The sequence below is a fragment of the Rhyacophila brunnea genome, unplaced genomic scaffold, assembly GCF_057557595.1.
Source record: "Rhyacophila brunnea isolate RB1 unplaced genomic scaffold, BYU_Rbru_1.0 scaffold_10, whole genome shotgun sequence".
Lineage (NCBI taxonomy): Eukaryota > Metazoa > Arthropoda > Insecta > Trichoptera > Rhyacophilidae > Rhyacophila > Rhyacophila brunnea.
The window spans coordinates 15,249,038-15,274,550 of NW_028232752.1; the positions used below are offsets into that span (position 1 = coordinate 15,249,038).

Below are 25,513 nucleotides of genomic sequence, written 5' to 3' on the forward strand. Positions count from 1 at the left end.
ATGATGAAGCTTATCCTGCTCGCTTGTTTCCTTGTTGGTGCTTCGGGTAAGTAATCAATTAAAATCTTATAATTGTTCTGTTTAATAATAATGCTTAAAACTATTTTCCAAGCACCATAATTTGACGAAATATAAACTAAACAAATAGGTAGTCATATATAATATATTTATATATAAAATCATTATTATCAAATATTATGAGATATTTTATATACGAGTACCTGTGGGTGCTACACGGATCTTCAGGCAGAGTGTAATTGTAAGTCAGCATCTTAAGTTTGTTTTAATACCCTACCATCCAGCATGACTTGATGGGAAACCATTAATTTAAAACTACAATGTATCTTGCAACATAATATTGTGAAAATTACAAAACAAGCGATTTATGTGAGTCAATCAAATTTCACCAGAAAGCTTATTTAGCAAAATAATATAAAATGAATCAATAATATCGCAAATTAAGAAATAATGCTATGTAAGTTTGCTATGATATACACAATAGTTTTTTGTGTAAAAATCAATCTTACTCAATTATGGAAACTGCATAATTGCTTAAATTCAATTAAATTGTTTATAATTTACGAAAGAATCATGCATTGCACTCACCGGTCTTTCGTCCCAAGCCAAACATGGCGTTTTCTTTGTCTCAATTCACTATAAAAGCCAAGGAGCCGAATGATCAAAATAACACAATAATATATAGTATCGCCGTTCTAACTTACAGTCGCATCTACGATCTCACGATTCGTAATTTTCTCGCAACACACTTACGTAATTATTAATTGTACAATTCATTCATCTCATTGTACGAGTCTGTATTAATGATTGTATCTTTTTGTGGTTAAGAGAATAAAACTTGGACTACTTTATCACGCACAAATCCTTCTACTCATTGGAACCAAACTACCCCATCTCACTCCATCTCACTTCATCCCTTACCTCATACCCACTACTATTATAAAATATGTGCAGTTACATTCCGAGGTTAAATTATTTGAATATTTCGTTATTTTCGAAATTTTATTCATCACTTTGTAGATAGACATTAATTTATTGCTAATACGTTAAAGCAGCGTGTTATTTCCCAATAAATTGAAAATAATAATAATAAAGTAGAATCATCTGTAACTATATGTACGTGTACATTAAAAAAAGATTATAATATTTCAATAAAAATATTTTACATAATTACAAGATAAAAAAACTTTTTATATACAACGTTTTTAAATTTTCTGTTGAATTATTATGCTCAATATGCTCAAACTTGTACTTGATATGAAGTAAATAAAAAACATACAAATAAACAAATATAGAATACTGAAATGTCATTTCGACATTTCATTTTGATTTCCATAGTAACGCACGTATATATTAATAACAAAGTTGCTAGGACCACCTCCTTAGCAACCAATAATTGTCGTTTACTTTTTACGGATTTTTCTAAAATAACTTTCCATATGAACAGAATTAACTGAAAATGAACTCAATTCTGCTTAAAGATGGCTAAAAGAATGCATTGGCATCGTGTTCTGATATATTCTAAAAGTTTCAAATGTCCAGCTAGTCGGGAAGTTAGTTAAAAATCGATTGCAAGATTTGTACTGGATAAACAACCACCATACAAGAATACGAGCTAAGAAAAACATTGTAAAAAAAAGCTTTGTAATTTTGTTATTTTGTTTTATTATTTCGATACAAAATAAATGGTATAAATACCGTACGACATTTTGCATATTATATAATATTACTTTTACTGTTGACAGCGATTCTATATTATATTATATTACTTATACGCTAATACGCTGTGTAAATGAGAGCTCTGCCATTTTTGAAAGTATTGACATGTGTGTCCCTGATAACTATCTTAGAAATTGGGAGCATCGGTTGTTTGTTTTCCCAAGGTGCAGGGTCAACCTGCTTTCTGTGATGGCAATTGGGAGCGGGGGACAATAAGTCTGTCCAACCTAATCGCTTTGAATGTTGATATATTACACCTACGTGAGATGAGTATAGGAGAGCGCTATTTTATAAATTCTTAAAATTGCGCTTACTTAGCTCATTTGGTGTACTTTACTTTATATTATTTGTACTATTTTACTCTCTAATCTAATAATGCATAATATATTTATTTGTTCTTTATAATATTTTAATGCTATTTATTTGTATTTAAATAGCATATTGTGAACGTCTTAAATTTATAATTTTTAAAGTTCACTCTTTATAAATATATATTAATTCAATTATGTTTGTACTAAACAGCTACCCCACCGATTGCACCCCTCCTCACCCTCACGCGCACTGACGGACGCATTGTAGGAGGAAGTCCAGCTGAGATCTCAGATGTTCCATGGCAGGTGGCTGGCCTCTATGGTGGCTACCTGAGGTGCGGGGGATCCATCGTCAGCGAAACTGTCGTCATCACAGCTGCTCATTGCGTTCAAGGGTAAGAGATTCTATAGATGTTGTTAAAATCTGTTAAAGTTCAAAGATTTATATTAAGATTATGAAAATAACTTGCATTGGCAGTTTTTTCATCACGCCTGTACGGTGGTCTTTACGCTATTTTAAAAATACGTATGATATAAATATCGGCCCTTGTAGTTCAGGGTGTGAAGTAATGGCTTGTCATCCGACTGATCCGGGTTCGTTTCCTGATGAGGGTGTTTGTGTGATTGTTTCACTTCTACTACTCCAAAACTGTTTACTACACTACTGTCATTGGACCACATGGCTTGTTTTTAAATATATGTATATATATATATATATATATATATATATATTTGAAGAACAAAATAAAAAAGAAGAATAAAAAATCACACCAGTCTTATGTGTGTTTAATTTTTTCCCGGTAAATTCTAATCAAAGTCAAAGTAAATGATTAAACAATATATTTGATTAGCAATTATTCCTAAATATTCTATTGCAACCTAACCTGGTGTACCTATTATATTTTTCTCAATAGAACATCCGCCAGTAACTGGAAAGTACGTGCTGGATCCAAGAACAACAATCAGGGAGGACAGGTCGTTCAGGTTGCCAGATTAGTTGCCAACCCAGGCTTCAACATCGCCATCGATTACGATCTTGCCATCTTCTGGTTGGCAGCTCCTCTGACCCTCGATGGAGTCAACGTTAAGGCCATCGCTCTTCCCGAGCAGGGAGACACCGTCGAAGATGGTGCATCTGCTCTCATCTCAGGATGGGGCGCGACCACTGTAAGAAAATTTGATATACCTATATTATGTTTAAAATCTCATGCCGTTAATTCTGTACCCGATATAAATAATTTATATAGGTATTTCGAAAATATTTTTCTATTCCTTGAAAATCATTCGTTCTACCTAGTTATTATTTTATTCAATATTGACAATGACACTATTACCAAGTATACTAAAACTATAATATCTGTACTATATAGATCCTGGGAACATTAAATGACATTAAATATAATAGATTTAGCTCCTAAATCTCAAAATATATATTGTTTTAAAAGTATTATTAATAAATAGGTACGAAACTATCTGCAAATAGTTTGTTTTATGTAATGGTGTTAGCTGTCAATATATTTTATTGGTAAAAAGACATTATATTAATTATTTAAAAAAAAAAACACAATATTAAGTATTATATAGTAGGTATACATAATTAATAATCGGATCTGATTTCTTCCGCTGCAACCGGTACTGTTAATAATTAATCTATCAAAAAATAATTACTACCTACATATACGTTTTTTTTATAAATATTATAATTTTACTTTTTGATATTGTGTAATACACAATACTGTATTACACTATACTGTATTACATAACAGATCTTTCAAAAATATATAAATACCTAAAAGCCAGACTACCTTATCTCCAAATAAAATATTTACGACTGTAATTTAATATTTTTTGTGTTAAATGTAATTAGTTTTTTTAAGAATTTCGGGTTTCTGTTATGAATACGTTCAAAGTGGTGTGAATTAGGCATGAGAGATGTATAAAATCTGTACTTAACTCATTTTAGACAAAATTGATTTTAAGATACTCTGGCTCTGAAGTTCACATTTATTAGTGTTATATTTATATCAGTCTTGATGTTTTTTGATATCTGCAGTTATTTGACAAAGATGATTTAGTATTTAATTGTTAATTAAAACGGCATCTACCTACATAACGTGTGGTGACATCATTGATACATAAAATTGATTTGTGGAATATTGGTTTTAATTAAATTTTCGAAACGAAAAAAGCTATTTAGCGAAATAAAATGGTCAAATGAAACACACATCAAGGGACCTCAATAAGTTCGAATTCAAGTTTCGAATATCTTCCATCCAGTTTTAAATCGGTAAATCATTTTGTTATCGTTAATGAACATAGCTTACTGATATACTACTTTATTATTTACAGCAAGGAGGTGGTGTTACCAACATCCTTCAGAAGGTGATCATCCCAATTGTCAACCAAAAGGTCTGCGTTAAGGCCTACAGTGGATTCAATATTATTACCGACAGGATGATCTGCGCTGGATTAATCGAAACAGGAGGACAGGATGCTTGCCAGGGTGACTCCGGCGGCCCACTCGTCATTGATGGTGTCCTCGTAGGAGTCACCTCATGGGGTAGAGGTTGCGTCATGAAGGGATACCCAGGAGTATGGGCCCGCGTTGCATCTATGACGGATTGGGTCAACAAAGAACTCGCAAATTAAATTCTCTCTTTTTCTACGACACATTGTAAATAAATTATATTCAATACATTTTAATACTATTTTTTTTAATGTCTAACTTTTGTACGTGTGTATTATTAATAACAAAATAACTTGATAGTTCACTGAGAAATACTATAAAATCCTTTATCCGAAAAAAATGTTTTTTGATTTTATTTATTACATTTTTCAATAATTACAACATTATTCATACGACTATAATGTAGCCGAAGATGTATTAGAGAAATGATTCTTAAAATGGTGGCAACTGGAGGGGAAATTACAAAAGGGCGACAGAAGAGTGCTAGGCTAATCAAAAGGGGCAAATAATATGTAAATTTTCTGTTGGTTTAATATTATTTTTTCAAGCAATATGCCTTATCAAAAGAAAACTTAACATTATTTGCGTTACTACATCTCAACCCGTTAATTATGCAGCTGCGATTTTTGTAGATTGTTTTGTGATGGCGTAGGAGGAACATACTCTTAATTCGTATAAAGATGACTAAAAAACGTTCCGCATGTACTTGTAAAAGAAAACATGTCATGAATATAGTATTATTATTACGAATATAGTAATAAACATAACATTAAAAGGACGCATGTTGAATTTCTATGACAAATTATATTTTGTTTGGCTTGCGTCATTTGCACAATCCGCGCATCGCCTAGTCACGATCTTTTTAGACCATGCCTCATCTGAAGTATATATAGCCTTAATAAAATAGTTTAGGACATAAAAAAATCCTTATTTGCTCACCCGTTATTACATTACTTTTTAATAATATTTTTGAGTGGTATAAATTGTAATATATTACTGTATATATTATAAAGAAAATTTGGCAATTTAACCATTGGCGAGTCTTGAAAATTCCATTGTATCAATCAGTTAATGGTGAGCGTTCACATTCAATACTTATTAGTAGGAAAACATTGTTGACTTACTCATCTCGCATTAAATTCGTTCCGAATTCGATGAACGACTGTACAAAATAATGTAATCCAGATATCTTGATGATGAGCCTTATCTCTTCGGCTTCATGTTACCTCATATACCCCGTTAAGAGATCTAAACAACGTAGCTCTTTTGAATCTTCGCATCATAAAACTTACCCTGAAAAATTAACAGTTTAGTAATAATCCGGATAACAACACTACGATATTATGTTATTTAATAATACAGCTTCACTCGTTATGTGATAAAAATAAAATTAAACAAATACGCGTCGAAAGCATGCACCGATAAGATAACTAAGTAAACTTATATATGCATTTTTTTTAAATACCTAGTCGATAATATCATAGTCTTTCAAACTTATGTTTAAAAATGTTTATACACGTAAGAAATAATCAATAAAATCAGCTGATGATCATTAATCAAATGATAAAAGATTTATAGAGTTGAATTAGGAATTAATTGCCCACGAATTACTTAAAATACCTTGACACGTCTTACCACAATAAGCTAAATCATCGAGGATTCTCGAGTAGCTACGACAAAAAAAAAGATTTTTGGGTTATTCGATTCATACCTTGTGATGAAAAATAATTCGTCATTGAGAAAATGAAAATAGAAAAACGATTGTCTACAGTGCAACTGAGACATATCAATCAAAGGGGAACTATTCTGATTAAGAGATAAATTTCTAATACTGGAAACCTACTTGAGTTTCTAGAGAAGTAGTTGTAGGTAAAACGTTTAGGTATTACCAGATAACCGACACGTCTCGACGACTCTAATTTTGTATATATTTTATAAAAAATATAAACTTGTCTTTCATTTTTTTTATATGGCCTACCTACTAGCTCAGGCGGTCAAATCAATTTCTCCGGGAGACGGAGCGATAATCTGGGTGATTTCATGATCCGAAGGCATGCTCCGGTGAGCTTCGGTCCATTTCGAGCCATATAAGTGAAATAACTAACATGTCTAGTAAAAATATATTATACTATTATTAGAAACGGTTACGTACAGTGGGTGGTTAAAATCAAATGGTTGTTGACAAGGTTTTTTTTTTAATATTACTTTTAACACGAAAAGGCTTTTATTAGACAATTGTTTATAATTGATAATAGGTTGGTGGCGCTTTTTTGCAGTGGACTGTAATTTGAAGATGCTTGTGGATTACGAATCTAGGGGTTGGGGGGGTTCAAGCAGGATGTTAAACTCTTTCCTCTACAACGAGAGCAAACTACAAGTTTGACGACTGACAGAGTGTGCATTATTTTTGTCAGATCTCCACAGCCTACTTCGATCCTTTGCTACTGTTATATGTATACTATAAGTACTTATAATAACGTAACTTAAACAATGAGTTAATCATCACTTCACTTGTGAATAGGGATTCCAATCCCGGGATCCCGAGCTATTTTCGATACCTTTGAATCCCGGGATTGGTAAACATAATCCCGGGATTTCGGGATTGATTTTTTATCATTTTTTATGGAAAATAAAATAAAAACTAAAATAAACAAGAAAAAATACTTTTAATAACAAATAACTAAATTAGAAATGAACTGAGTTTGAATGAAGTTTGATTTATACCCATATGTAAGTTACCGATTCATTTTATTTTTTCACATAAATCAATAAAAATTAGAAAGATTGGAAAAAAAACAATTCTTCGCACTTATAACAAAGTAATTCCACCATGATCTCATAAATTTTACGGCAGTTTCATATTTGGCTGATTAATTAGATTTATGAAGCGGAAAGGCCATACACCACGATTTGCTTTACTATTTTAAATCTAGCTAACCCATTAATAATTCTTTACTACCAGAAACGGCAATTTCATATTAAATTCACATTATTATTTATTTTACAATATTATTTACTCCATTAAACATCATCAATATTAGATCAAGGTTGAACAATTAACATAATTAACAATCATAATTACAAGATAAAAAGAACTTTGTATATACAACGATTTTAAATTTTCTGTTGTATTATTATACTAAATATGCTCAAACTTGGGTACTGTTCGGTTATACGGAATACAGCGGAAAACTCATTTTGAAAATAGCTGATAAACTGGATTATTCGTTAGGTCAATCTAACCAAACCTAACCTAACCGAACCTAACCCAACCTAACCTAACCTAAACAAACTCAAAGTAACAAATAATCCCGTTTATCGGCTATTTTCAAAATGCGTTTTCCGCTGTATTCTGTATAACCGAACAGTACCCAAACTTGTACTTGATATTATGAATTAAATAAAAAAAACAAACAAACAAATAAATATAAAATACTGAAATGTCATTTTGACATTTCATTTTGATTTACATAGTAACGCAAGTAAATATTAATAATTTAGTTGCTAGGACCACCGCCTTAGTAACCAATATAGTCTTTAACTTTTTACGGATTTTTCTGAAATAACTTTCTATACAAAACAGAATTAATTGAAAATGAATTCAATTCTGCTTATAGATAGCTAAAAGTATTAAAAGAATGCATTGGCATCGTGTTCTGATATATTCTAAAAGTTTCAAATGTCTAGCTAGCCGGGAAGTTAGTTAAAAATCGTTTGCAAGATTTGTACCGGACAAACAACCACCGGACAAATAAGAATACGAGCTAATGAATACGTTGTATAAAAATGTCTTAAATAGTATAAATTATACTAGATTTATTTTTGACGATTTTATTAATGTTATTTGTAAATATAAAAAAAAATATATTAACTATGAAAAAATGCCAATCCCGGGACCAGTCCCGGGATCCCGGGATTATCAAATTGTAATCCCGAAATCCCGGGATCAGAATTTTGGCTCGGGATTGGATTCCCTACTTGTGAATACTACCGAATTAAGGTTTGAGCGGTGCACGGATAGTAGGTTTAAGTTTGTATAGATAGTCTCTAGCGCGGTACCCTGGATACACACCAAGGTCCGACAGTCTTCTGCTGCCGTAACATTTCCAGATATACATAAAAAGCAACTACCCTTAGCCTTTTGGGGCTTAAGTCAAATATTTATTTGCACATGTCACAGATAATTATTCATGGGATGCACGTGTCCCGTCCATGAACCCTTCGTCACTGGTAACCCGGCAAGCATCAGACGAATTTAATACGCATTTATAGAGTTGGGTTTCGGGAATTCTCGAGAAATTTTCGGGATTTTCCATCCCGAATCTCGAGAATGGAAATTTTTAACATTTCGGGAAATACCAGATCTCGAGAATCTTTTCTCGGGATTCGGGATTTCTTTATTATCAAATATTATTGAAAAAACGATTTTTTATATGGAAAAAATGGACAGAAAACACAAAATTCAAGGACTGATCAGAGCATTTAATACAATTAAGCCAACGTTGAATCAAAATGAGCGCAATTTTTGCAACACCAGGAATTTTATATCTCAAAAGTGTACGCGATTGTCAGACGCAGCAATTGACAGTCTGTGTTTTTTGAAATTCTATTTTAATAAGTAATGTTTTTAATTATTTTTGTTTTTCTACTTCTATTTTGTTTGTCTTCGTGTATAAATAAAAAAATACATATTTTTGGAATTTGTCTGTTTTTACACAAATTCTAGGATTTTTACAAGTTTTTCTGAAATTTCCCGATTTCTCGAGAATTAAAAATTTCACCATTTCGGGAAATCCCGAATCTCGAGATTAAGGTTTTTCCGGGAAATATCCAACTTTACGTATGTACCATTATTTTTCAACCTGAATCTATCCACTGCTGGATAGAGGCCTCTCCAAGCTGATTCCACTTCTCTCGGTCCTTTGCGTTGCGTGGCCACGTACTTCCAAGGAACTTTATGATTTCATCGATCCAGCGGCCTCTAGACCTGCGGACGTACCTTTGGGATACCATCTGATGACTAAATTTGGCCAACGATTGTCCCTTCTTCGAGCTATGTGTCCAGCCCATTTCCATTTGAGTTTTTTTGCGAACTCTATTACATCGCAAACCCTGTCTCATTATCCGCTCATTCATCTTTTTGTCTTTTCGCGTTATGCCCAGCATGCACCTCTCCGTACCTCGTTGTGCTACTCTAAGTTTCTGGATCTTTGCGTTTTAGGCACAGTGGGAGGTTACTTTTGAAGACATTATTCAGACGGCCCAAAGCACTCCAGCCTAGCTTTACTCTGCGAACAATTTCATCAAATCTGTATACCAGAGGTAAACTATTGTCACTCCAAAAATCGTGAAATGGATTTATTGTTATATTGTTGCTTCATTACTTATCCTGCATACGTGGTAAACCGCTGTAACTCATATTACTCTTATTGTAAAAGTTAAAAATTAAAAATGTCACTGTAACTCCATAATTATTAGAGGTAAACAACAGTAAGAAAACATACGATTACGAGTTCGGCCACCATCAAGGCGATCTTATCTTTATCTACCTTATATGTTTACGCTACCCGAAACAGTTCAGTAGAGCTGCTCTCGTACCAACCACGGAGGTTTTTAAGCCACGAAATGCGCTACTCTACCTCTGCTACGCTTACCGTTGATCTTTCCTTGAATGACAAGTTGGCGAACGTTGTACTTTTGTCCTCTCATAATGTAGCCGACGTACTGTAGTTTCCTGGTTTTGATACTACGTAGAACTTCTCGGTCCTTTCCCATTCGATTGAAACTTCAACATTCATCACCCGGTCAGTCCAAGGAGTTTTAAGGATGCGTCTATACAGCCACATCTCGAAAGCTTCAAGTATCCGTGACATCTCTTGGTTTAGCGTCCATACTTCCATACCATAGAAAAGAATTGATAGAACATTACAACGTACCATACGCAGTCTCAGACCTAGGTTAAGTTCTCGATTGTTAAGGAGGCGTCTCATTTTGAGAAAGGCGCTCTTTGCGATCTCAATTCTAGTTTTTATTTCCTGAGACTGGTCCCGTTTCTCATTGAAAACTTAAAACATAACATTTCGTAAAAAAAAAATCATCAATACTTACCCATATTTAAATCCTATCAGATATTGTGCAATTAATAACGTAAACATATATAATATTATTACATTGTCATTAATAAACGTCGATGGGTTATTCCAAGTGTTATTTTTAGCGTTATCCTAATTAATAATTTATGTAGGTAGTTTTACTAAACTAATCTTAGTTTTCATATCTTCGATGTATTTAAATAATCTTGAACTACTTCCAACGCGATTAAATCAGATAATAGTTTGAATAAATAGAGCAACGAGAAATGAGAATTTATCAGTCGATTTGTTTGAAAATGATGAAGTTTATCCTGCTCGCTTGTTTCCTTGTTGGTGCTTCGGGTAAGTAATCAATTAAATTCTTATAATTGTTTTGTTTCATAATAATGCATAAAACTATTTTCTAAGCACCATAATTTGACTAAATATAAACTAAATAAATAATGGTTTTATATATTTATATATAAAACCATTATAATCAAATATTTTGAGATATTTTATATACCCACTACTATTATAATATATGTGCAGTTACATTCCGATGTTAAATTATTTGAATTTTTCGTTTTATTTCCCTATTTTTATTCGACACTTTGTAAAAAAAAATGAAAGACATTAATTATTGATAATGCGTTTAATTAACGTGTTTATTTCCCAATAAATTGAAAATAATATAATAATAATAAAATTAGAATCGTCTGAAACTACACGTGTAAACTAAAAAAAGATTATAATATTTCAGTAAAAATATTTTAAATAATTACAATATAAAAAGAACTTTTTATATACAACGTTTTAAAATTTTCTCTTGAATTATTATGCTCAATATGCTCAAACTTGTACTTGATATGAAGTAAATAAAAAACAAACAAATATAGAATACTAAAATGTCATTTTGACATTTCATTTTGATTTCTATAGTAACGCAGGTATATATTAATAATTAAGTTGCTAGGACCACCCCTTTAGCAACCAACAATAGTCTTTTACTTTTCACGAATTTTTCTGAAATAACTTTCCATACAAAACAGAATTAACTGAAAATGAATTTAATTCTGCTTAAATTTGGCTAAAACTATTAAAAGAATGCATTGGCATCGTGTTCTGATATATTCTAAAAGTTTCAAATGTCTAGCTAATCGGAAAATTGGTTAAAAGTCGATTGCAAGATTTGTACTGGATAAACAACTACCGGACATACAACATCAAGCTAAGAAAAACATTGTAAAAATAAAAACGTTGTAAAATGGAAAGGAAGTAAAATTTCCTTTGTTATGTTTATATAAAAACTGTGTTATTTTGTTTTATTATTTCGATACAAAATAAATGGTATAAATACCGTACGACATTTTGCATATTATATAATATTACCCTTAATGTTGACAGCGATTCTAAATTATATTATATTATACGCTAATACTCAGTGTAAATGAGAGCTCTGCCATTTTTGGTAGTATTGACATGTGTGTCCTTGATAACTATCTTAGAAATTGGGAGCATCGGTTGTTTGTTTTCCCAAGGTGCAGAACTAACCTGCTTTTGGTGATGCCAATTGGGAGGGCCATTACTCTGTCCAACCAAATCGCTTTGAATGTTGATATATTACACCTACGTGAGATGAGTATAGGAGAGCGCTGTTTTATAAATTCTTAAAATAGCGTCTACTCCGCTCATTTGGTGTACTTACTTTATATTATTTGTACTATTTTACTCTTTATACTGTTTTTCGAATATTGCATAATATATTTTTTTTTGTTCTTTATAATGTTTTAATGCTATTTATTTGTATTTAAATGGCATATTGTGAACGTCTGAAATGTATAATTTGTAAAGTTCACTATTTATATATATATATATATATATATATTTATTAATTAGGGAGAATTGTAAATACCGATTTTTCGATATTTCTTATTGAATACCGGTATTAATACCGGTATCTCTTAAAAAAAAAAAAAAACAGAAGTAGGTGCTTATAAATAAATATAGCTATTAAAATCTCTTTAAAATATTATTTTATAGCAAAAACTTACAAACCTACATTTATTATGTTGACATTTAAAAATATGTATTGATCATAATTATTGTAGAACTAGTGATTTTTTACAAAAATTTTAATATAAATAGATAATTTTAACTAAAAGCCCTCAAAAGTTCATCAAGTGTAAATACGTCCGGTTGCAGGAAAAGCTTCTTAAATTCAACGCTTGTACAGTCATCAATAATTATAGAATAATTGAACATTTTTGTCCATGTTTTCTATTTTTAAGTAATATTATGATAATTCACCGTAACAATTACTTATATAAATATATTTCATGAAATTTGTTTTAATATTTTTCACCTCTGTTGGATTCACTCAATATATTTGCATTTTAGCAGCATATAACTTATAATCCATTTTCAAAAACGTAAACGAGTATACATTCTTAATACCGGTAATTCCGGTATTTTAGATTTTTAAAACCGGTATTTCGGTATTAATAAATACTGGACTACCGGTTTCGAAATACCGGTATTGCAATCCCTAATGTTAATCCAATTATGTTTGTACCCAACAGCTACCCCACCGATTGCACCCCTCCTCACTCTCACGCGCACTGACGGACGCATTGTAGGAGGAAGTCCAGCTGAGATCTCAGATGTCCCATGGCAAGTGGCTGCCCTCTATGGTGGCTCTCTGAGGTGCGGAGGATCCATCGTCAGCAAGACTGTCGTCATCACAGCTGCCCATTGTGTTGAAGGGTGAGATATTATATAGATTTTGTTATACATAGGTTACCACATTTGTCAATGGTTTATATTAAGATAACTTGCTTTGTCAGTTTTTTCATCACGCCTTTACGGTGGTCTTTACGCTATTTTAAAAATACGTATGCTATATCGGCCTTCGTAGTCCAAGGCGTGAAATGATGGCTCTTCATCCTACGGATCCGGGTTCGTTTTCTGATGAGGGTGTTTGTGTGATTGTTTCACTTTCACTACTCCAATACTGTTTACTACACTACTGTCATTGGACCACATGACATGTTTATATATATATATATATATTTGAAGAACAAAATAAAAAAGAAGAATAAAAAATCAAACCAGTGTTATGTGTGTATAATATTTTCCCGGTAAATTCTAATAAAAGTCACAATAAATGATTAAACAATATATTTGATTAGCAATTATTCGTAAATATTCTATTGAAACCTAACCTGGTGGACCTATTATATTTCTCTTAATAGGACATCCGCCAGTAACTGGAAAGTACGTGCCGGATCCAAGAACAACAATCAGGGAGGACAGGTCGTTCAGGTTGCCAGGTTACTTGCCAACCCAGGCTACAACGTCGCCATCGATTACGATCTTGCCATCTTCTGGTTGGCAGCTCCTCTGACCCTCGATGGAGTCAACGTTAAGGCCGTCGCTCTTCCCAAGCTGGGAGACACCGTCGCAGATGGTGCATCTGCTCTCATCTCAGGATGGGGCGCGACCACTGTAAGAAAATTTGACATTCCTATATTATGTTTAAAATGTCATGCCGTAAATTCTGTGCGCTATATAAATAATTTATATATTTCGGAAATATTTTCTATTCCTTGAAAATTACCCTAGTAAATTAAAACATTAATATTATCATATGTGTACTATAGATCCTGGAAACATTGAATGACAATAAATATAATAGATTTAACTCCTAAATCTCAATATATATATATATATTTTTTAAAGTATTAATAATAAATAGTTACGAAACTATCTGCTCTATAGTTTTTTTTATGTAATGGTGTTAGCTGTCAATATATTTTATTGGTGAAAAGACATTGTATTTATTATTAAAACAAAACACAATATTAAGTCTTATGTAGTAGGTACACATAATTAATAATCGGATATGGTTGCGGCCACTGCAACCAGTGCTGTTTATAATTAATCTATAAAAAAATAATTACTACCTACATATACGTTTTTTTTTTTTAATATTATAATTTTACGTGTTGATATTGTGTATACTGTATTACATAACAGATCTTTCAAAAATATACCCGTAACTAAAAGCCAGACTAGACTACCTTATCTCCAAATAAAATATTTACGACTGTAGTTTAATATTTTTCGTGTTAAATATAATTACTTAAAAATAAAATCGGGTTTCTGTTATGAATACGTTGAAAGTGGTGTGAATTAGGCATGACAGATTTATAAAATCTGTACCTATCTCATTTTAGACAAAATTGACTTAAGATACTCTCGATACTCGGAAGTTCAGATTTATTAGTGTTATATTTTGATGCTGTCTTTATGTTTTTTTAATATCTGCAAGTATTTGACAAAGATCACATAATTTTTAATTAATTTATGTTGATTAAAACGGCATCTACCTAAATAATTACGTGTGCTGAAATCATTAATTTCTGGAGAATTGGGCTTAATTTTCGTAATGAAAAAAGTTTTTTAGCGAAAGGAAATGGTCATAATATAGTAGTGCATGAGCTAGAATTTATGTTTCAATATCATCCATCTAGTTTTAAATCAGTCAACTATTTCGTTATCTTAAATGAACATATTACTGATTGACTACTTTACTATTTACAGCAAGGAGGCGGTGTTACCAACACCCTTCAGAAGGTTACCATCCCAATTGTCAACCAGAAGGTTTGCGTTACCGCCTACAATGGATTCAATATCGTTACGCCCAGGATGATCTGCGCTGGATTAATCAACACAGGAGGAAAGGATGCTTGCCAGGGAGACTCCGGTGGCCCACTCGTCGTCAATGGTGTCCTCGTGGGGGTCACCTCATGGGGTAGAGGTTGCGCCATGAAGGGATACCCAGGAGTATGGGCCCGCGTTGCATCTATGATGGATTGGGTCAACAGTGAACTCGCTTAAACAAATCAAAAATATATAATAATTCTCTCTTTTTCTACGACACATTGTAAATAATTTATAATCAATATTTTTAATACAGATTTTTTTAATGCTTAACTTTTGTATGTGTGTATTGTTAATAACAAAATAACATGACATTTCACTGAGAAATAATATAAAATTCTATATCCGAAAAAAATGGTTTATTATATTTTTCAATAATTACAACATTATTCATACGAACATAATGTATCTAACGACGGATTAGAGAAAAGATTCGTGAAATGGTGGCAGCTGGAAGAGGATTTTGAAGACAAAGAGGTGGCAGAAGTGTGCTCGGCTAATCAAAAGGGGAAAATAATACGTGAATTTTGCATTGTTTTAATATTATTTTTTCAAACAATCTGCCTTATCAAAATAAAAGTTAATACAATTTGAGTCACTACATCTCCACCCATCATGTAATATACAGCTGCAATTTTTACACGGCCCCCTTCCATGACACAATAAACGTGTCTGAATAAAAAAAATTTAGTGCCTCACTTTCTTGTCCCGGAATTAAGCTGCACGGGACTGATATTTAGCAACCATGAATATTGGTGCTTAATGAAAGAGTTAAGGAAATAACTAAAAAAATCTTTATTTTCTCTGCCGTTATTTATCTTGATATACTGTCCTCTAGTGGCGAAGGATGGAGGTAGGCTATGGAGATTCAACATAAATAGTGCACGCTAAGCTTTGTCAGGCTTACTTATTTGTTGCTATTGAACTTAGAATATGAATTGAAGATGGTACCAGAAGATGGTATTAGAAAGTATTAAAATTCAATTAAACCCTGCCTAGATCACACAAGCTGTGGAGATCTGATAAAAATAATGCACACTTTGTCAATCATACAACATTTATTTGTTTTCACTGATTTAATAATTCAAATTGCAGATTGTTTTTATAATTCTTTTAAGCCTTGCCTAACCAAACCATATTAGATAAAAATCTTCTATTTATAAAATGTCTAAAATGATCTATGATTATTTAATGGTATAATTTTAGATATTTTTCAGATAGAATAATATTATATTTCATCGAATATCTATTATTTTTTGCTTTAGCCAAGGCTTAATACCCATAGCCTATAGATACATCTAGACGCCACCCGTTGCATTGCTTAATGAAGCTGCGTGCCATGCGTTTGGTTTGTGGGCGAGCAAACGCATTCGTCTACAAATGTTCGAGACCATAGACCATTTCGGTAATGCTCGCCTAAAGTGCTCGCACTAGACGCTCAGAATTAAAATATAATTTTCTATTTTTTTACGTTATATAGTATTTTTAAGGGGTCGAAATGCAACCATTAGGTAAAGATATCCATAATTTAAGTTATTTTCTAGAAACACTAGGTCACTGATATTAAAATATATAATAATATACAAATAAATTATCACGAACATGTATCAACTTACCTATGAAACGTAATACCATCTTCTTGCTTATCAGTACGGCTACCATATTATTTTAATACAACACACAAAACCATCTTTCCTACATAATTAACTAAAAATATTTACCACTGACTTTAACACGAGTTTAACACAAAAAAATAGCAATTTAGCAACTCGAGCTACGACGCTACGTGAAGCGATTCACCATGATTTGTCGGCGATACTTTTGGATACTAACTCAAACATTTATGTAAACCTTTTATCTTACTCTAACGCGTGTCGCAGAGATTATAAGGGTGCCGAATACTTTCTCACTTGCGCTCATGCATCGTTTTTGTTCAGGCCTTGTTAATACCAACCAATTCTAACTGCAATTTGTATTTTTAGTTCAATGAAAGCAAATAAGTATAACTGACAAAGGTTAATGTGCACTGTTTATGATAGATCTCCACAGCCTACCTCAACCTTTCGCCGTTGGATTGTCTTCTATACCCATATGCCAAAACAGAGGAGTCAGGAAATGAAAGTGATATGAATCTAAGGAGGGATCGGAATTATTCCGTCCTCCACACAACGCTGCAAACTTTTCAAATGCCTTATAGTTGGCCTTGGTCAATATCGGGGTGAACAATTGGGACCTGTGAAACAGCTTTGCGCGGTCGTATCCCACACCGGGTAGTTTCAGGTGACGTTTTCAGCATCTTGTCAATCATACCAGAACCGGTTGTGTCCGTTTCAATGATGTGATGTTGACAATATAACATTAAATCGGATGAAGCTAGTACCGATTCTTTGCTGTAAGAACTTCATAATTGTGTTTTATTTTAATTAACTTAATGTGTTTCCACCAATATAGCACCCTCGTAGTCCAGTGCGTACTCCTGTGGATTCCAAGAATGCATTTAGTCAACTTGGAGTTGCATGGAGGTCAAGGTTGTATTCTGTGAGGACCAAATGTCGTTTGTTCAACGTGTGCGTGCTACCTATGCTCCTGTATGGTTGTGAGACATGGCATCTTACTAAGCTTCAATGGTCGCGGCTTTTGAGCTTTGTGGTTCGATGTCTCCACCAAATCTAAGGGGTACAATGGTACGACCGCGTTACAAATACCCGAGTTTGTGACCAGACACAGCAACCTTCGGTGATTGAGGTTATCACGAAGAGACGTTTTACGTGGCTGGGACATGTGTTTTGGATGCCGCCAATGAGTGCGACACTTCGTACCCTTGTGGAACAGCCTCAAGGGCTCCATCGTTGTGGTCGGCCCTCCCTCACCCTGCAGAGGTGCTATAAAAATTATCTACGTGCTGCAGGTCAGAATGTGCGGGAGAAGCAAGAGTTGGCGATGGATCGAGGGAAGTGAAGCGAACTTGTGCTTGCCCTATGCCGCAATCCTGGGCCGTGACAGGGTGAAAAAAGAAGAATAAGTCCAGTGCGTAAGGCTGGCCTTTCATCCGGAGGCTCTGGGTTCGATACCCTGTGAAGTCACAATATATTATTATATCTGTATTTGGGTATTTGTGGTATTACTGATGACACTACTGTCATTGGTGCTAATAAAATGTTGTTGTAATAAAAACAATATATAGAGACACCATCGCAGATGGTGCATCTGCTCTCATCTCAGGATGGGGCGCGACCACAGTAAGAAAATTTGGTTATATATCTTATGCCGTAAAATCTGTACCTATATAAATATTTTTTATATAATTCGGATTTATTTTTCTATTCCTCAAAAAGTACCCTTAAAACGAAAACCGGAAGCAAATCAATATATTTATATATATATTTTTTTTACTTGAACCGGAACAAAAACCGAAACGAAAAAAATAACGGTTCGAAGTCCTGGTTATAACAGAACAAACAAACAGACAAAATTTAAAATAAAACTATGTTTTCACATACCTACCTAGTTAAAATGCTGATCAAATGGCAGATATTTTTTAAATCACAAACATTTATAGGTATAGCAATTTTATAATTTAACAATTAATTATTGATATCGATCACATAAAAGTAGCGACTATTTCTTATCTCTATTTTAAATTCCTTCAAAAAACAAATAAACAGTTTATTTTTTAAATAATCTGGGTTTTCCACAATGACAATGGTTTTCCAAGATAGTACAATACATTCTATTACAATTCTGTACTGGAAAAATCGGGTTTCTCGTAAACAAAAATTGAAAAATCCCATTATCGAAAATCAAAATAATTATTTACGATCTTTATTATAATAATATATAATTTATATTTGAAATGCATACATAATTTGAATCTTATTTATAATTTATATTATATTATTTAACATGCAATAAAAATTGAGAAAAGGTATTTATTTTATTTGATTACTAGGTACCACACAACTAATAGTTTTTTTTTTATACATTAATACTTTAGGTTAATTTTTATTAAGTTAATTTATATTATATAGTTCAATAATTTACATTTTTTTAAAATAATAAACCTATGTACCTACTAGATAATTTTAGTAAGACATACAAAAATAGATTATTAGTTAATAGATAACAATTTTTAAATATTCCCTATCCATAAAAGCATTTCCATACCAAAATACGTTTCGCGGTCATTATAAACCACAAAACAGATAATTTCTGAGTTCCCTGTTATAAACTAATTGACGTTTACTTGATTTCGGATTAGTCAATGATTAATTTTTCTATTATTATTTCGCTGTTGACATACAATTGACATAATACTCGTACATTAAATTTAATAATCTAGCTGATATGCTTTTTATTACATACTGGGTGTTGTAAAAGAATGTTACCTTATTTATAGCATCAATACGCTGCTCATGGATTTCGTTTCTTGAATAAATTTTAGTAAGTGTAAAAATGTTGATTAATTATATCTGTGAGTTATTTTATGTACAACATGACAATAATATATGTTTTTCGATGAACTACATAATATTATAATATATGTTGAAAAGGTAATACATCCAAAGGTGCAGTTCATAAGGCGCTGGCCTACCATCTAGGAGCTCTGGGTTCGACCCTGTGAGGACACAATATATTTATGGGATTTTGTCAGCCTGGGTGTTTCTGATTGTTAAAAAATTACCAACAACCACCTTGTACGAAAAAGCAAAAACATGGCTATCAAAACAAAAAAAATGCATCAAACGGACCCCATTTATCATGGTTACATGTAAATTGTACGTATTACATTTCACCGTAGCGCAGTACGCCGTGAGTTTTCTTATCAGAAAGAGATAAAAAAATACGCATTTTTAGTGGAGCATTGCAGACAATAATGTTCAGTCAAGAATGAAAATCTAACCTAACCTAAATTATTAACCTAACCGTCCTAACCTGACAAATAATACAGTGTATCGGCTATTTTCAAAATTTGTTTGCCGCTGGCTTCCTGTAAACCGACAAGAGCCATGTTTTATTTACACATGAATTTTATCTCAGTACTATACGACTCAAAGAGGTTGGACGGTCTTTAATATACGGCTATATTATATTTCCGATACAAAATTTCACGGTGAAGTGTGAAACGGCTAACTGCATACGTACGAATTTCTGGACAAGTGTTTATTGAACATACACACATAATTTAAAAACACCTCAGATAGAATATTAATAGAATTTTAAATTAATTAATTTTTTTTTTTCTAAATATTACAGCGGTAAAATTTATTTGAAAACACCCTATAAAATGATAACAAATTACACGGGTTATCGTAGCGTTCTTAAAATCTGATTGATATTAATTACTCACGCACTTTTAACCGATTATAGGATATAACCGATTAATTATATTAATCTATAGACAATGCTCTATTGTAATAATGATAACGTATATAAAACTCCGAAGTAGTATAAATACGTAATGTTAAAGTAATCATTCGAAGTATCAGTTTCAAAATGTTTAAGCTTGTGCTGGTTGCCTCATTCGTGGTGTGTGCCTATGGTAAGACCCAACAATCCTCGGATATTTTAGTTAATTATTTTAACTATAATCATATATATATCTAGGTAGTTTTCAAATTTGGTCAAATCCACATTTTGAAAAAGTGATAAAATGCACTATATTCATTCCTCATTCCTAAAAAGTTTATGTGACTAGCAACAAACCATCACGTTATCTATTCTCTCTGACCAAATTCAAAATGTGCAAAATGGCGTCTCACTTTGCGACGACAAGATTGGTTGAAAAGGATTTGACTCTGTTTGAAAACAAACAAGCTGGATTAATTCCATAAGTGTTTTAAACGATTTGATGTTGAATTTCGCGAATTCACAAAGTAAGTACACATAATGTTAAGCAATATCAAGAGAGTGTTCTATCTAGGATTACCAATGAAAAAATGTATTTAACCACTTTTGAAAAATACATATAGGTAAATTCAAGTTATTAGCTCAATCTCTTATCTCAGTCTAATCTTGGTGTCAGTCAGATCTCAGTCTCATTATCACCCCGCACATTACTCACTTCCACCGAGCCTCGTACCGCTAACATAACTCCTGTATCGTTTACTATTGTACCAACTATATACCGTTAATTAACAATAAACTCTCACTCCGCCATTCAACTGAGCAACCTCCAATCCGATTTTCATCTCTACACCAGCAGGCACCCGTACAGTGATCTTCGTCCCTTTACAACGAGACCCCCATTAGTACTCTATCAATTATTTCTGGGGATGCGGAGTATTTACAGCATTCTCAAACTTTTTTATACCACGGCCCCCGAAATCAGAAAAAAAAATCCAAGGCTCCCCTCCCCAAGAATAATTTTAATCTTTACTGACCAATAGTTCTTCCTTTACATTACTGTTATTGGTAGGTAAATTATTATTTCAAATATTATAATATTTAATTTACTTGCTTGTAAAACAAACAAAAATTAATTTTAAATTATTACAGATACAGCCTACAAAAATAGTGTAATGGGAAGGGTGCGATTGCATATTTTTACATAATAAATCAATATCCGGTACAATGTTTGAAATACTAATTCCCAGAGTTTGCTCCAAAGTCTCCGTTGATTGACACTTGTTTTTATTTTTTATTACTAGTAATGATGAAAATGCTGTTTCTCATAGGAAGGTATGTTGTCGCAAAAGGAATTATGATAAACAATGCTGCTTTTGGGATTGACGGATATTCTTGCTGTCGCCTTATCCTGAGACTTCTTTCATTAAATTCGACTTCAAGGGAATTATCTGATTTAATATAAATCTATTTTTTTTGAGCTGCCCACTTAATATGATCATATTTTTAGGATTTAGTAAATGGTGTTCTTATCCAAATTGTACGTTTGGTCTTCATTTAAGTTTGTTATTGTTGATTATTAGATTTGTCAGCCCAAGATGTAATACCATAATATATTCCATTTTTAAAATATGTTAGTCCTACATTAAATCATATTGGCTCATAACAATAAGGTATTGATAAAAGGCAGTTGACATATAAATATTTTATTCATCTCAGGCTCCGCTCCTCTTCTTACCTTGACGCGCAACGAAGGGCGCATCGTCGGTGGAGAAGCAGCTGAAATTTCAGATGCCCCATGGCAGGTAGCCGCCCTCTACGATAGCATAGGCATCGGATTGTACAAGCTGAGGTGTGGAGGATCCATTGTTGGCGAGAGTATCGTTATCACCGCTGCTCACTGCGTCGATGGGTAAGTTGAGATATTATGCTAGAGTTCACCGCCTTGCGGTACAAAAATCTATCAAATAACATCTATCGGTAACCTATAGATGTGTTCTCCAATTTTTCGGTCAGAAAGATATTTTCTTGGCTACGGATCAGATATGACTGGCTCGGGATAGAGAATTGTACTAGAATTTGGTCGCTAACCTTCAATGGAAAACAACACCAAAATATTTATTTAGAAATTGACAATCTATATTATGAAACAATTTATTGAATGAATAACTTATTATATTAATACTTTCGACTGAAAGTACTTGATGGAATTTGAATTTAAATTCTAATAGATTCAACCTCTGTACTATTCCATTTAAGTCGTTTTTTGGGACCTGGGTTTCGCCTTTCGGCATCTTCAGGCGTCGTATACACTCACCAAAGGCAAACACATACTGACACACTGAGTGTGTGGTTGCCTTTAGTGAGTGTACATGACGCCTGAAGATGCCGAAAGACTTAAATGGAATAGTACAGAGCTTGAATCCATTAGAATTTGAATAACTTATTATTTTCGGATATTTTAATTTTTGCGAAAAAAAATATTTCTAATAACTAGATAGTGGCCAATATAAGGAACCATTATTTCTCAATGTTCTCCACATAAATACACTTTGATTAATATAAAATAAAATGGATGTTTAAATTTCTAATTTATATTATGTTAAATACGATGGCCGAGCGGTTGAGCATCTGACTTACAAATTAATGGAGTCCGCGATTAAATCCCGGGTCTGGAAAAATTTACATGTTGTTTTTCAATGTATGTTTGCACTCAGAGTATGGTCCTCATAGATTTAGCAAGTGGCTAACGTCAATTTCTAGTGAAAAAAAACCTGTTAAAGTAACCTCCATTCTGTGGAGGCCTATATTGTCATCGTATTAGGATCGAACATGGTAAAGAAAATGTTAATAACATCATTCTAACAATTTCATATTTTAACAAAAAGCATTCAGAATCGATATAGTTCCAAAAATAGTTTTGGTCATCCCTGGTTTTTTGAAGACAATGTAGAACCTTGCATGTCACCAGCTTTATGTACCCTTGTTAAAACTACTACACCAATAATATCCGAGTAGTGTTATTTTATTAACGAGTCACAAGATAATTAAAACATTGTATTATTCATATCTGTAGATCACGCCAAAACCGCTGGAGAGTCCGTGCTGGATCCAAGACCAGCAACGACGGAGGCCAAGTTATACAGGTCTCCAAGTTCATTGCCAACGAGGGCTACAACAGTAATGTGGACTATGATATTGCCATCCTTTTTCTGTCTTCTCCCTTGACCCTCGATGGAATTAACGCTAGGGCTGTTGCTCTTCCCAAACAGGGAGATACTGTTGAAGATGGTTCACCAGCTCTTATCTCTGGATGGGGCGCAACTACTGTGAGTAAAATATTATACAATTAATTATTTCCTTGCAATATCCTACTTCAAATTATTACATAATGCAATTAATTATTTGTCATTTTCAATAATTACCATACTCAATAACTTAATATTCACAAGTACACGAATGTCAAAATATTAAATTAAATCAGTCCTGTCGCCATCCCCAACTACTTAAATAGAGTTAAATTACAAAGAAGCTATCGACATTTTGTTGGAATTTGAAATTCCTCAGCGTAGTTATTAGAAATTATTCTCAAGAAAAACACTTGAATCTGTAGTTTAATTGATTCAGAGCACTTAGGAACGCAAAAAGTGTGAAATTTTCTAGTACCTATATAGGTATATGTTTTTTATGCTTTGCAACATTATTATATTTTTGAACATACATAATTTTTAATCACTTCTGAAAAAATAATATATTATAACCAATAGAAAACCTGCATTTCTCGGGTATCGCACCCACGCACATAGACTACTATGCTAAAGGAGTCATTCTTAACTGCAACAAATTTTAACTAATTGCTTTTAATACTCACTGAAGCGCTTTCCAAATTGAGCTACTATTGGCGATCGGCTTTTGTATTTTAAATCAAAGTAGGTATTAGTTTAATTGTTAACCTACGTCACGGATCACTCCAAGATTTTTTGTTGTAACTTACTTGAACTTGCTAATAATAATTTTTAATTAACTATTTTATTATAATTCAAAATGGTTAAAAACCATGTTATGCCGCGTGTCGACATAACCACAAGATGTTGCGTTTTAAACCTTTCTATTCCCCGCGCAAATCTTTGTGGAGTATTGTCGTTCAAAACGCAGCTGCCAGATGTTCTAGTGGACACCGATACATAAATATTTCTTATATATTTTCCTCATTGCAGCAAGGCGGCGGTACCACTACCAGTCTTCGTAAGGTGACCATCCCAATTGTGAACCAAGAGATCTGCGTGAATGCCTATGCTGGATTCAACCCCATCACTGACAGAATGATCTGCGCTGGAGTCATCGAAACCGGCGGCCAAGATGCCTGCCAGGGAGACTCTGGTGGCCCATTAGTCATTGACAATGTTCTCATTGGCGTTACCTCGTGGGGCAAAGGTTGCGCCACGAAGGGATTCCCAGGAGTATGGGCTCGCGTCCCGTCCATGATGGATTGGGTCAACAAACAGCTAGCTTAAATATTTTAGACTGATATACATCTACGCTCACGGTGGCCGAGCGGTAACGTTTCGGCTTATAATATCGTGGGTCCCGGGTAAAAAATCCGGGTCTGACAATGTGTGTTTGGACCTAATAGGTTAAGCAAATGGCTAATATTCATTTCTTGTAAAACAAAAATACTTATCATACCGGACCCGGAAATTTCCGGTTTTTTTCCGGGCCGTAATTAATCTAATATTTTCAGCCATCTATTGATTTTTTTGAAAAACTTTTGATGCAGTCAAGTAAGCAAAGATTCAAACCACTCTTCTGCATTGTTTGTTAGTATATTCTACTACTATCGACTGGAAAACTTACCGGTA

The 25,513-nt window shown here is 33.0% G+C and overlaps 2 protein-coding genes across 2 annotated transcripts; both read left to right on the forward strand.

Annotated features, from left to right (window-relative positions):
- On the forward strand, positions 1–4,697 carry LOC147078911 (trypsin-3-like). The gene is made up of 4 exons (XM_085955423.1): positions 1–46; positions 2,260–2,443; positions 2,963–3,215; positions 4,398–4,697. Exons 1-4 carry the CDS (start codon positions 1–3, stop codon positions 4,695–4,697), a joined length of 783 nt encoding a protein of 260 aa, XP_085811549.1.
- A 6,206-nt stretch (positions 4,698–10,903) lies between these two features.
- On the forward strand, positions 10,904–25,168 carry LOC147078912 (vitellin-degrading protease-like). Its single transcript, XM_085955438.1, has 7 exons — positions 10,904–10,949; positions 13,169–13,352; positions 13,841–14,093; positions 15,192–15,474; positions 22,374–22,566; positions 23,731–23,983; positions 24,872–25,168. Exons 1-7 carry the CDS (start codon positions 10,904–10,906, stop codon positions 25,166–25,168), a joined length of 1,509 nt encoding a protein of 502 aa, XP_085811564.1.
- The last annotated feature ends 345 nt before the right edge of the window (positions 25,169–25,513 follow it).